The sequence below is a fragment of the Quercus suber genome, unplaced genomic scaffold (assembly GCF_002906115.3).
Source record: "Quercus suber isolate HL8 unplaced genomic scaffold, Cork oak 2.0 scaffold_368, whole genome shotgun sequence".
In the NCBI taxonomy this organism is placed as follows: Eukaryota; Viridiplantae; Streptophyta; class Magnoliopsida; order Fagales; family Fagaceae; genus Quercus; species Quercus suber.
The window spans coordinates 407,542-420,727 of NW_027069820.1; the positions used below are offsets into that span (position 1 = coordinate 407,542).

General features: G+C 34.5%; 1 protein-coding gene across 5 annotated transcripts in view; it reads right to left on the minus strand.

Annotated features, from left to right (window-relative positions):
• Positions 1-10,951, minus strand: part of LOC136061963 (nuclear intron maturase 1, mitochondrial) — a 14,038-nt gene extending 3,087 nt beyond the window's left edge. For 3 of the 5 annotated variants that reach the window (XM_065760454.1, XM_065760450.1, XM_065760453.1), the window contains exon 1: positions 7,991-10,951. In XM_065760454.1, the coding sequence (XP_065616526.1) occupies positions 8,731-10,803 (2,073 nt within the window). In that variant the 5' untranslated portion in view covers positions 10,804-10,951 and the 3' untranslated portion in view covers positions 7,991-8,730. Of the gene's footprint in view, positions 1-7,234; positions 7,855-7,990 lie in introns of those variants that run through there. The other 2 variants (XM_065760452.1, XM_065760451.1) reach the window with 2 other exon arrangements.
• Between the last annotated feature and the right edge of the window lie 2,235 nt (positions 10,952-13,186).

The window sequence follows — 13,186 nt, forward strand, 5'->3', positions numbered from 1 at the left end:
GGGGTTTTATATTTTATGCAAAATATATATATATATATATATATATATATATATGTATATATTTTATAGCCTAACTAATTAATGTCCTTGTACCGTACTCAAATTCAAACTCTGGGTCTAGGTTTATACTATAAAGTATAAACCCAATTTAAATACTTTGAAGAATTAATATAAAGCAAAAAGACAGAATTCTATATATTTTTTTAAAGCAATCAAGACAATATACGTACATTGTATACAACTTTAAAGGTATTAACACTTTTACATTGATTATTTTTTCAATTTATTACAAGGAACTAAATTAGATATCTAAATTTATGTATTTAGATTAATATATCTTACTTTGATTGTTACTAACTACTGTATAAATTAGTTATTTTTGTTTTGATATAAAATATATATTTGTAGTTAATTGAAATTATGGAGAATACATAGTATAATAAAATATCTTGCCCCCCCTGAATTGAAATTCTGGCTCCGCCACTGCTTTACTCACACATGTACACCCACCGAGTTGTTGTCTCAAGGGAAAAACATTTTGAAGTGATCATTGCTGGCAATGTTAAGGGAAGGGATCGCAGCAACCTTGTTTACATGGCGAAGGAAGCAGTGTTTACAATCCTGTAAATCATTAATGTAAGTAAGTGGTCATTATCTTCTTTAAAGTTTTTGTCATGCATAAAGTATAGGGGCCCTAAGCCTTTTTTAAATTTAAAAAAAAAAAAAAAATCATATAGTGAAATGAGATAAATGAAAAACGGTAAAATTTTTTTTAAAAAATAAAGTAAAGGTGATAAGTAATCTATAATCTATAAATACTGTATAACCCAAGCTTTCAACTTTTTTTTGACCCTTTGAGAGTGTGCCCCTTCAGCTTTGCAGCCTCCACAAATTTACAACTCATTATTATTATTATTTTATTAAATTAAATTTTTAGCTTAAGTTTTTGACTTTCCACCCATAAACTCTTTCTCTCTGCTCCCGATAAACCCTATCCTTCTTTATCTCTTGCCTTTCTCTCATTTTGACAACGTTGAAGAAGCACAGAAAGGAACTTGCTAGCAGCACTTTCAAACTCTCACCATGATCTTTACTAGACATGCATGAGAGGTACGTACTTTACACACTCATGGAGCAAGAGAACCTCAAAGACTAGACCAATCAAGGTCACCATCTCGCCCATTGATGAGACCTCACAGCAGTTTATGGATACAATCAATTTCTCGTAAGAATAGGCCAACTTACAAGCATACACTAATTTCTTTTGCCCATATCTGATTGCCCTTTGAGCTTTCTTCATCTCAACTAGTGTTTTTTTAGCCTCAATACCATATTTCTCGTGAGCCATTGATGGTATTTGGGGATTTTGGCCGAGTTTAAGATGGGGCTGAGCTAAACGCTGCCTCTTTTATATCCACAACCTAAAACCCTAATGTAATGGGCCATGGACTACCATGTCTATAAGGCCCAATAAGTTTGAGCTTTTGCTCTATAATTTTTAGCACTAGATTCTTCTTAATAAATCCACTTTTTATATATAATGAAAATGTAATTGATTAGCGAGTTGATGCGAGTTGTTGCAATAACATCTGTGTCATTGCAATAGTTCATGTGATTTGTTGCAATAGAATTTGAGGTAATAGATTTATACAACAAAAATTTTTGTTGCAATAAACTCCAAATATTTTAATAACAATTTGATCTAATAATATATATGTTGTTGTAATAAATAATTTACTGTTTCAAATATCTTTTATTAATAAGCTATTACTACATAAATCTTATTGCAATAGATTAAAAATAATTGACAAAAATAATTTAGATCAAATTATTGCAACAGTATATTCATTTTAATAGATAATTATTTTATATTTTTCTTTGCAATAGATTGTAAAATAACTGATATTAGGTTATTGTAATGATATCTTAATATTTATCATTGCAATAAATTGTAAAATAATTTATATCAAGTTATTGCAATGATAACTTCATTGCAATAGACTATTGTACAACTTTTAACTTGTAACCGTGATATTGTGCTTAATAACACTAGACCAATTTTTTCGAATTAGCATTTGATGTAACAAACTTATTTTGTATAATGAGTAGTAGCTAACAAACAAGAAGACCAAAGAAGTGAAAGAAGACAACAATGAGTTCTAGATCGAGTTTGAGTTCATCAACACCTACAAATGAGAAGAAAAAAGAAGCCATGATATTAGATATCAAACTAATATTTTTTATTTGCTGCAGGAATTTCATTTGGAGACAATGGCTAGGGCAAATCACAATGCAGAATCAGCTTCTGCAGCTTCAACAGAAATTTCCAATCAGGTTTGGTTTGGAGACTAATGCCCATCATCCCTGTGAAATTTATTGTGTTTTTATTCTATACTTCCTGGTTTTGTTTACTTATATATCTCCTTATGTTTATAACAGAATAATAATCCATGGAAGCCTCATCTGACTACACTAAAAACCCCCTTACTTCAAACATCATTGAGGGCCCGTCCCCCCAGAGTGAAAAGCTCTTTTGAACTTGAGCAGGAAGAGCTTGAAAAACAACCAAAATTTAAGGCAAAACCTTTGAATAAGAAGGTATGACTCTGCACCTATATTATGGACAATTTATGTTGGTTAATTTTACAACCTAGTATCGCTAAACAAAATATATTTTATATTCTTTAATTTATAGATCTTTAAAAGTAAAGGGGAGTTGGGGATGTTTTGCAATGCAAAGAAACAAGTGACCATACCTCAAGAATTTCATTTTGCAACAAATGAGAGGATTCCACCGCCTGCATTTGTTTTTGATTTGTTTGACAAGGTAGTCATTTTATGAAAGGTTTTGTATTCAATTCAGATGACAAACAAATATGAATACATCAATTGCAGTTTCTCATCAACTTATTTCTTTTGCAACTTTCTTTGAATTTAGAACCTCACCATGAAAATACGATTCCAAGAAACACTAATCCAAATATGTTCCATCTCTGCACAGAGGTGTGTGCCTATTAAAAAAGAAGCCATGATAACATCAAATGTTTGTGCCACTTACATGGCAAAAATCAAAGAAGTGAAAGAGCTTTCGGTCATGATTGATGCAAACGAAGACATAGAAAAAACTCAATTAGCCCGATACAAAGAATGCAAAAGGATTAAGGCTCAGTTAAAGAACCAACTGTTGAGCATGAAGCAGACTACTATTTGCTTAGTTGAAAATGCAGAAGAACTCAAGGCGCTCATCAATGTCCCAAATAATATTATCTCCAAAATTATACAAATTGAAAACTCACCTAGTGTATAAAACACTTGTGAATGTTTAGACCCCCAAATACAAATTTTCTAATACAAGCATATATTCAATTAATATATGTGCGGAATATGAAATATAAGCAATATCCAAATTAGCAAACTACTCTAAGCCATTAATTAATCATAATCAGCAGAAATTAAAAGCTAGGAGTAATGGAAAGAGAGATGTAAACACAAGATAACACTGGCACGTGTTATCGAAGGTGAAATCGAAGAACTTGGTGAAAAATCTCTCTAACGTCCTCTAAGCGGTAAATGATCCACTAGAAAATCAATTGGGATACATGAATAGCAATAGACCCTCCAAGCCTAATCTACCCAATGCTAAGCCCTCAAAACTTCTTGCTCCAATAAGGTTACACCGAACCGTGTCTTCTCGAACTTTCCAGATCCCGCACTTAGCCCATTGCATCAACCAATATGAATTGGTTCTCTCTTGAACTGCTTCCCAAACACCAAGAACCTTCTCGCTACTCTAAATTTGGTGAGGTAAGGATTTGGTTTATGTTCCTCTCATTGGTATAATAATGGAAAGGGTGAGAGTAAATGAATTTGGAGAATCAAGTGTATAAGGTTGTGGAATGAATCAATCTTGTTTTTCTCTAAGGTTTCTCTCTCAAAATTCTCCCTGGAACCTCTTTACATTTCGTGGGTATGAGGGTATTTATAGTAGGGTATGAAATGGAATGTGAAAAGACACTTTTCAAAAAAACAGGATGCACTAGCGAGTCACTCGCAGTTGGGATGAGTCGTGAGTTCCAATCGCCAGTTACTAGACTAGGCCAAACTATATTTTTTGTCCTATAGTGATCCAGCTAGCCTAACTCTTCATCTTCCTACACCCTTCGCACGTCTGCTTCATTTGGGCGAGTCACCACTCACGAGTTAGTCGCGAGTTACATTCTTGTTGCACACTTTTGATCAAATCTTCACACTCTCTCATGCATAACCCTTACATTAGTCCCACCTAAATACAGGGTTTCTAAATGCTGAATTACAAGCAAATTTGGCACGGAATAAAGCCAAGACATAGTTGAATAAATTCAACTTCACACAAATTTTATCAACCAAGCTCTGATACCACTCAATGGAGAGATAAACACCTTGAGGAGACTCCTAGAATAATTAATATAACATATAAAGACGCAATTAACCCAAAAAACCTAAGCCCTATGTGTATAAGCTCAATTATATGTTATATTAACCACTCATTCTTCTCATCATTATTCAATATAGGGCTTTACTCACACATGTACACCCAACAAGTCGCTGCCTCAAGGGAAAAACATTTTGAAGTGATCATTGCTAGCAATTTCAGGGGAAGGGATGACAGCAACGTTGTTTACATGGCAAAGGAAGCAAGGTTTACAATCCTATAGATCATCAATGTAAGTAAATGGTAATTATCTTCTTTAAAGTTTTTGTCATGCATATAGTACAGGGGCCTTAAGCCTTTTAAATATATATATATATATATATATATATATATCATATAGTGAAATGAGATACATAAAAAACGATTAAAAAAAAAAAAACTAAAGTAAAGGTGATAAGTAATCTATAATATATAATTACTATATAACCCAAGTCTTCAACTTTTTTTGACCCTTTGAGAGTCTGCCACTTCAGCTTTGCAGCCTCCACAAACTTACACCTCATTATTATTATTTTTTTATTAAATTAAATTTTTAGCTTAAGTTTTTGACTTTCCACCCATAAACTCTCTCTTTCCTCCCGATAAACCTTGTCCTTCTTTATCTCTTACCTTTCTCTCATTTTGACAATGTTGAAGAAGCAAGGAGAGGAACTAGCTAGCAGCACTTTCAAGCTCTCACCATGATCTTTAATAGACATGCATGAGAGGTACATACTTTACACACTCATGGAATAAGAAAACCTCAAAGATATATATATATATATATACACACTAATTACTGACCACCCACATATAAATATATATATATATATATGTTAACTAATTTTAATTTTGGATTGTAGACTAACTGGAGACCATGGAGCCAGCCTGCAAGATGGAAGCATTTAGGCTTTGTTTGTGAGTTCATAAGGGAATGTAACAGAATTGAAAGGAATAATCATAAAGGAATAGAATTTATTTAAGTAAGGGATAAGAATGGTAAAGAAATGAATGGAATAGAATTAAGTAAGATGTTTTATAATAAAGGAATGGAATGTAAGTAATCTTGTTTGAAAGTAACATAAATAGAAATGAATGAAATCATGTTACAACAATATTACTATGAGACTCCTATTTTAAAATATATGGCTGAATATATAGGGGTATTTTGGGAGTTTTAGTAAAAAATTCATTAAATCTAGTTCCAATTCCTTCTCACCCATTCCATTCCCCCCACTTAAACTCTCAAACAATGGAATGGACTTTCCATTCCCTCCCTTAAAACTCTCAAATAAGGAAATAAAAGAATATTATAAAATTATTCATTTTATTCATTTCCATTCCATTCCAACAATCAACAAATTGATGAATCACATTGTTTATTAGTTGTTTCTTTTATTTATCTTTTTTTCTTTTTATTTTTATATATTTAAATTTGACACCCCGACTTAATTATTATTATTATGGCATACTTGCTTATGACTTCTCTTTAATTTGTACTTTTAATTTTACTCTGTGGCGACTTGGTCTTTGCTACTTTTCCAGTTTAGAATTTGGATATCCATTTATTTTTCCTTATATTTTTAGGGCCTAATTGGTAGGAGGATTTTTTTGTTTTTGTTTTCAAAACAGTATAAAAACAATTTTCAAAAAATTGAATTTGAAACTAGTTTTCAGATAATCATTTTTATATTTTACGTGTTTGGCTCCCACTTTTAAAACCAAAAATAATTGTTTGGGAGACCATTCCTATTTTTAAGATTTAAAAAATATATATTTACAAAAAGGAACATGTAAAATCTGTAGATTACTTTTTTTGTGAATGATGATAAATGAATAAAGCTCATTAGTTTTTTTTTAATGATAAGTTTCAAATTTGAAGTGTGGAACTTATTTTTGTGATAAAGATAAGCTCCTTAATTTAAGAGATAAAAGAGTTTGGCAAATATGTGGGGTTCATTGTTTTCAATTTATTTACAACTATGTTATTAAAAATATTTTCTGTATCCAGAAAACACTTCCTTAGCCTTTTCAAAATCCTATTTTAAATCAAGAAAATAGGATACAATTTTTTGAAAATTGTATTTTGAAAATTTAGCCAAACAATAAATTAAATGTGGGACCCACCATTTTATGGATTGCAAAACAAAAAACTAGTTAAAATACTCTTACCAAACACATCCTTAGTTTGTTACATTTTTTTTTTTTTTGGGCTGAATTTAGTTGGTTACATTAAACAATTGGTTTCCTACTCTCTTTATATATATATATATATATCTTAATCTTGTTAATAAAATCTTCCTCCAAAATGGTTTACAAAAGTTAAAATTGTTGTTTCTCATGCCCTACACGCCCTCTCTTGGCTCAAACGGCCTTACTATTCGGTTCTGGAATTCACTTTACGTCTAGGGTGGTGCCAACATGGTAAGAAGGGAACACAACAAAGGAGTATCAAAGTTAAAATTGTTGTTTCTCATGCCCTACACGCCTCTCTTGGCTCAAATGTGTCTTATTGATCGGTTATGGGAATTCACTTTACGTCTAGGGTGGTACAGGATCAGTGGTACTTGTTTACCAAAACATATATACAAACATAAAGGTGTTCAAAAGCTTTAAGACTGTATGCCATTACAGTGAAGAGAAGCAGGGCCAAAGGAATTTTGAGGTCTCATCACAAGTGGATGATCCGATAGCTGAGCTGCAGTAGGCCGATTATACAAGGTAAGAATGAAAGTCACCACCAAATGAGGTAGATATTAATAATATCAAAATAAAATCTGATGTCTCTAAGCACCACCAACTTTATTTATTTAGACATTCACACAAAAAAAGATATCATGCCCTACCAGCACTAAAGCTAGAGATGCTAATCTTTACCAAAATCTTCTCTAAGCAGGGTTAGCAACAGTTTTGAATCTTTTGATCTGCCCAAACCTGCATGTTTCGTCAAACATTGTAACATTATAAATGAACACAGATATTTAATGCCAAAACAGACAGTCTAATATCATCATGAGAATACATATACAAATCCCACTATCCAGAGCATTACGTGGAATGTTCAATACAAAATTTACATGAGGTGGTTTCATTTGCCAGTATATACTATCCCAGGATATAAAATATTATTCACACTAGAGAATAGCCGTTATTTTGTACAATTCCTTCATCTGATTCGTCATGCTATACACTCAATACGAAACTCAAAAATCACTTCTTATAGTCCACACCACTTCATCTACCACATACTTTATTGAAAGGGAAATAATTATAGCCCCAGAGACCTGTGGGCAGAGCTCTTCAATCAGTCAGCCATTCCCATAAACATTCTTAAGCAAGTATGGGCTGTACATCAAGTTGAAGATTTGGCAAATATTTATAAGAAAGAAAAGTAACCCGTACACCTAGCAAAAAGTTAAGGAAACTTAATAAAAAAGTATATGTAAAAATAGTTCAGTAAACTAAAAACTTTTGTAAATCAGCCACCAACTGAAATATAAAAACTACAGCAGAGCTCCAAGAAAATCGGTAATTGCTTACCAGTTATTCTGGATCAGGGAAAACCTTATAATTGCTGTGAAACTGTTTGTTCTTTCTATTAGAAGATATTTTTCTGAGAATGATAACTTTCCAGAGCAAAAAGACTCCAACAGAAAGATCTGCTCAAGGCTTACTCACTTTATCAACATAATCCCTCCCATGAGGCTGAACCAATTACAGCTTCCAACCAAAATCCTGTCACCATTTACCTTTTTCAGTCTTTCTAGTGTGTTTTTACTGAATTTAATAAGCAATCAAATCTAGTTTGTTTTTTCAACTAGTTTATTGCCTTCCTCTTTTACCAGAACTGGCACATTCTGCTTCTAACAGATCAGTCCTTTCAAGAGCAATCATCTATATCTATTACACAAGAAAATAAAATGTAGAAAAATCTACTCTGATCTAGCTCCCAGTTAGTGCCAATTCACAAACTTCTCATGAATATTAACGTTTCAAATTCTGTCCTTTCTTGTCTTGCCAGTCCCATCTCAACACTCCCAGTTTGACTGCTTTCATCTCATGGAAAAATTCTTTCTTGATGAAAGAAAATTAATTGGCACATAATGAATTTAGCCATCTAGTCAGATAGCTCTCATGTCTGATTGTGTGCAGTAGACTAGTATGTGATGAATATGGAGGATGACCCATGACCATTTCAAGAGGACCTCCTAGCCAACTTTCCATTATGCTTAGTTCCAAAATATTTAAATTTACCTCTCTAATTCCATAACAGAATTCATTCACAGTACCCCATCCACCTTCCCCGAATCACTGTTTGTTTTGTTCTCATCATTGGACAGACGGTTCCAAATTCCGAGTGTTTTATAGTCCCACACAATGTCAGATATCTCATCTTGAGGCAAGCTTAAACCTTGTCGCTTTATTGATCTATGCAACTCACAGAAATATTTTGGGTCTTGCAGTCTAATATACTCAAGCAACACCTTCTCATGATCAGGTATCCAGTTCCTTGGAAATGGAGTGTAATCACAAGAGGGAATCATAGACATGTGAGAAAAATGAACGCCTTCAATAGCATCTACAAGTCCCATCCTCAAAAGATCTGAATATTCAGGTGCTGAATTGTTACTGCTCTCCCTCAATGGACGGCTAAGATCACGTGAAGCTATTTTATACACCTTGGCACGAGACTTTAGTCTATACCTCGAAGCATAAAGTTTAGCCAGAGAGCTCCTAATCACATAAGCACAAAACCCAATAATTTTCTTGCGATTATCAGCATATCTGTACCAATCAGCCATGGTCTCAAGGAACTTATTCATCTGGGAATTTGTATGAGCTTGACTTGAATACAACATTGGATTGCAGGGCAGTGGCTCAGGATCCCTATCGCCCTTAACTAACTCAAGCTGCCTGAATTGGCTAATACATTGTTGTAAGCTAGCAGTAACCGAAAGCAAAGTGCCTACGCCCTTTTCACTCACAATATTACCTCCACTGGCCGTGTAACGAAGCGTTGGGTGTATCACCCTCCGAGATATTATATGGTCCAAGAACTGAATACCCCTAGTAATGTGTTCTATCTCCACCTTTGAATTATCCAACCTTAACCCAAATTTAGTCTCACAAAACTCTATAATTTCCTTTCTAACTTCCACTGCATCCTCCCTAGGCCCTCGTACCCCAATCAAGAAATGGCCCCCGTATCGTATATAATCCATTTTTCTAGTTTTCTCTCTCCCACTTGACGGAACAAACTCTGGCCAAGCCGGGTTATGACACCCATCATTAATCGAATCTTTCCATATCGAATCAAGCTTCGAAGGCCTAAAAAACTCAATTATTTTCTCTTCCATCCAATGATCCAATTCATTAAGACACACATTAGCAAGTAAAGGACTAAGAATTCCACAATAACCATAAGAGGGTACCTTAGCAGCCTCTTTAGGTGCAAACTTGAAGAAACTTCTCAACCAATAGGGGTCTGGCTTCGGCTCATTCGCATTGAGAATCTTCTTCTTCTTCTTTTTCTTAGGCCCCTTCTTCTTTTTCAAAAACTTTTCTTTATCTTCAACTATTTCCCGAACAGGTGCTCTGAGCGCGGATTTGATCAAACCCAACACTTTCTTATCCTTAACAGCCTTTTCAACACAACCCAATACCACATTTCTATCCACATTGTCAAGAATCTCACTCACATCACCTTTCAAGAACCACAAGTACCCAGCGAAGTTACTCCGGATAGTCCGAATAACCGTATGCGCATTCCTACCGGGCCGAAAAGCATGTGATTTCGACGAGAACCGGGCCTCAAAAACCGGCTCCAACACCATCAACAAGACCTCCTGAACGACCCTGTCTTGAAAACACGGCTCATCCGATTCGAGAATCGCCTGAAGCTTGCGTTTAGAGAGAGATATAGTGATGGGTTTCTCGTTGGGGCTCCGAATGAGCTGATTGGTCTTGTTGTTCCAAACGAACTGGCCACGAACGACGGCGTTTCGGAGAGAGAGAAGGTCGTAGAGGACTTGAGAGTGAATGGCGTTGCGTGGTGGGAAAGTTCCAGTGAAATGTGCAGATGAACGTTGATAAGCGAGGACCCAGAGGTCGAGCTTGGAGATGAAGCCTGTGAGGTTTGGGAAGGAAGTATTTGGTGGAGATGAAAAGGTTTTGAACCAAAGAGAGGAGCAGATTTCGATTGGGTCTTGTTTGAGGAGTGAGTATGGGTCTTGCTGGTTTTGCAGTGAAGGTGTTTGATGTTTGTTCTCAATGAGCGTGGAAGAGAAGGAGCGAGAGAAAGTGAGGGGTTTGAGATGGCGGTGAAGGTGTTTGATGGTTGTTCTCAGTGACATTATTGTTTTTGGCTATGCCTATGTGTTTGATGAAATGGTATGGCTTTCGGTTTGGTTTGGAAACTTGAAAGCTATGCTCAGTTACGGGAGGGATAGAAAAAGAAAGATAAATAATGTCAGATTGATACTTTTCAATTTTTAATTATTTGATTCAATGTGAGAAGATGATAATTTCCTATAATATATTCATATATAGAGTTTCATAACTTTCATTGCAAAACTATCTTTTAAAAAAAAAATTCATGGCAAAATAATTCTATCTAACAAAAAAAAAAAAATTTTTTTACTCCCTTCAAAAACAATTTGAAAAAAAATGGGGCATAAATGTTTTTTTTTTTTAAAAGATAATGTTATTCTAATATCATATTATATATAATAAAAGTTTGGCTTAAATGTCGTGATTACGCCACATGACTTCACCAAATTGCAAAAATTTTATTAAATTTTTAGATTTTTAAAGAATTAAAAAGAAATAGTATATCACCGGGACTGTAATTCATTTTTGTCATTAAATAGTTTATCTCTTTAAAAAAAATAAAGAAATAAAAAACTGTTTCACGTATGCTTCATGTAAGATTGTAGGTATATATTAATATTAGATTAATTAAAAAAATACTATATAGTAAGCATAAAATAAAAACTACTTCATGTAAGATTATAGGTAAATTAATATTAGATTAATCAAGACTCTGATTCATTCTTATCTCTAATTCATTGTTATCATAAAGTAAGTGTATCTCTAAAAAAAATGAAATAAAAAAATGCAGATTAATATTAGATTAATCAGGACTCTAATTCATTCATATCTCAAATTCAAAAAATCAGGACTCTAATTCATTGTTATCATAAAGTAAGTGTATCTCTAAAAAAAACAAAAACATACTGCCTCGCGTAAGTTTTTTTTTTTTTTTGGTATTAAGTTTAACATAAAAAATTAAAAAAAATTAAAAAAAAAATCTAATAACAATCTAGCTAATAACATTAACTATTTTTTTGGGATAAAGTATTAAAAAAAACTAATATGTAATTAACCTAAACTTCTTGATTAGGTAACTTCAAGGAGTTTAGAGTATTTAATTTTTACTTTTTTTTTTTAAGGGGGAAATTTGTAAATTCATTGAAATAAACTGGCTAAATCAGCCTGAAGTACATGAAAAACTTGTGGTGGGGTTTCCTCTATCCACACTAAAAAGTCTTGAATATTAAGTGCATGTTTGGCCAAACTATGAGCAACACTATTACAATCTCTCGTTACATGAGAGTACAGTAATTTTTCAAACGAATAGGAGTAGTACTTAGCATCATTGATCAAAGGTTCTATGTGAGACAAGGAGCTCTCGGAATCTGTCAAAGCGTTCACCACTAGAAATGAGTCACCTTCCAAAACTGCATTTTTCACGCCAATTTCTGCAGCAAAAGACAGCACCAGGCCTACTGCCATAGCTTCGACTTCACTGCTATTGTACGCTTGGTTGACCACCTTGGAACAGGATGCCAATACTTGACCCATGCTGTCTCTGATAACCACGCCGAGACCTGACTTGTTGTGCCCGAGCAAGTCGCGCCGTCGAAGTTTATTTTCACCAAATCCGCTGGTGGAGGCTTCCATTTCTTCTTGACACGAGCTGCTCTCACCGTTGTAGGTACCTGACAGGTTAGGAACTCACTATACCCGTCCTTTAAGAGCTGAACGATCTGTTGGAGTGATGTGGAAGGTTGTCTGAGCCGAACCTGGTTCCTTTGTGACCAAATAGACCATATCATCATCGCTGCTAGGCCCACTTCCGTTTGCTGTTGCAGCAGCGAAGCTACCAGGTCTTTGAAGTCCGAGAAGCTTGATTGTCTTCTTATACGCTCTAGCCCAGAAGATGCCCACACCATGTTCAGCTCTCTACACTCCCATAGTGCGTGCAAAGGTGTTTCATGCTTAGCCCAGTACCGATCGCATAATGGATCCTCAATAATGGTTCTTCGCACCAAGTTGGCTTTGGTTGGCATCGCATTTTGGCAAGCACGCCACAACAAGTTTTTAACTTTGTTTGGCACACTAAGACTCCAAATCTTTTTCCAAAGCATTGAATCCTGGTTGTCGGGTTCTTGGGCAGTTTGCAATTGAGCTTCCTCCTTGAGAAATCTATATCCTAACTTACAGTTGTACCTTCCATCCGGAGAGTATGGCCAGAAAAGGATGTCCTTTAAGGCAATTCGTCCAAGTGGGATTTTCTTGATGAGGGTAGCTTCATCTTGTGCAAAAACTCCGTCAATAACTTCATGGTTCCACTGCCTGGTGTTGGTATCTATCAAGTCAGCTACCGTGGCTGTCTCCATGGATGCAATAGGAAAAGAAGTCACTTGTGGGGGGTGCTTTCTTGGAAGCTAGTTG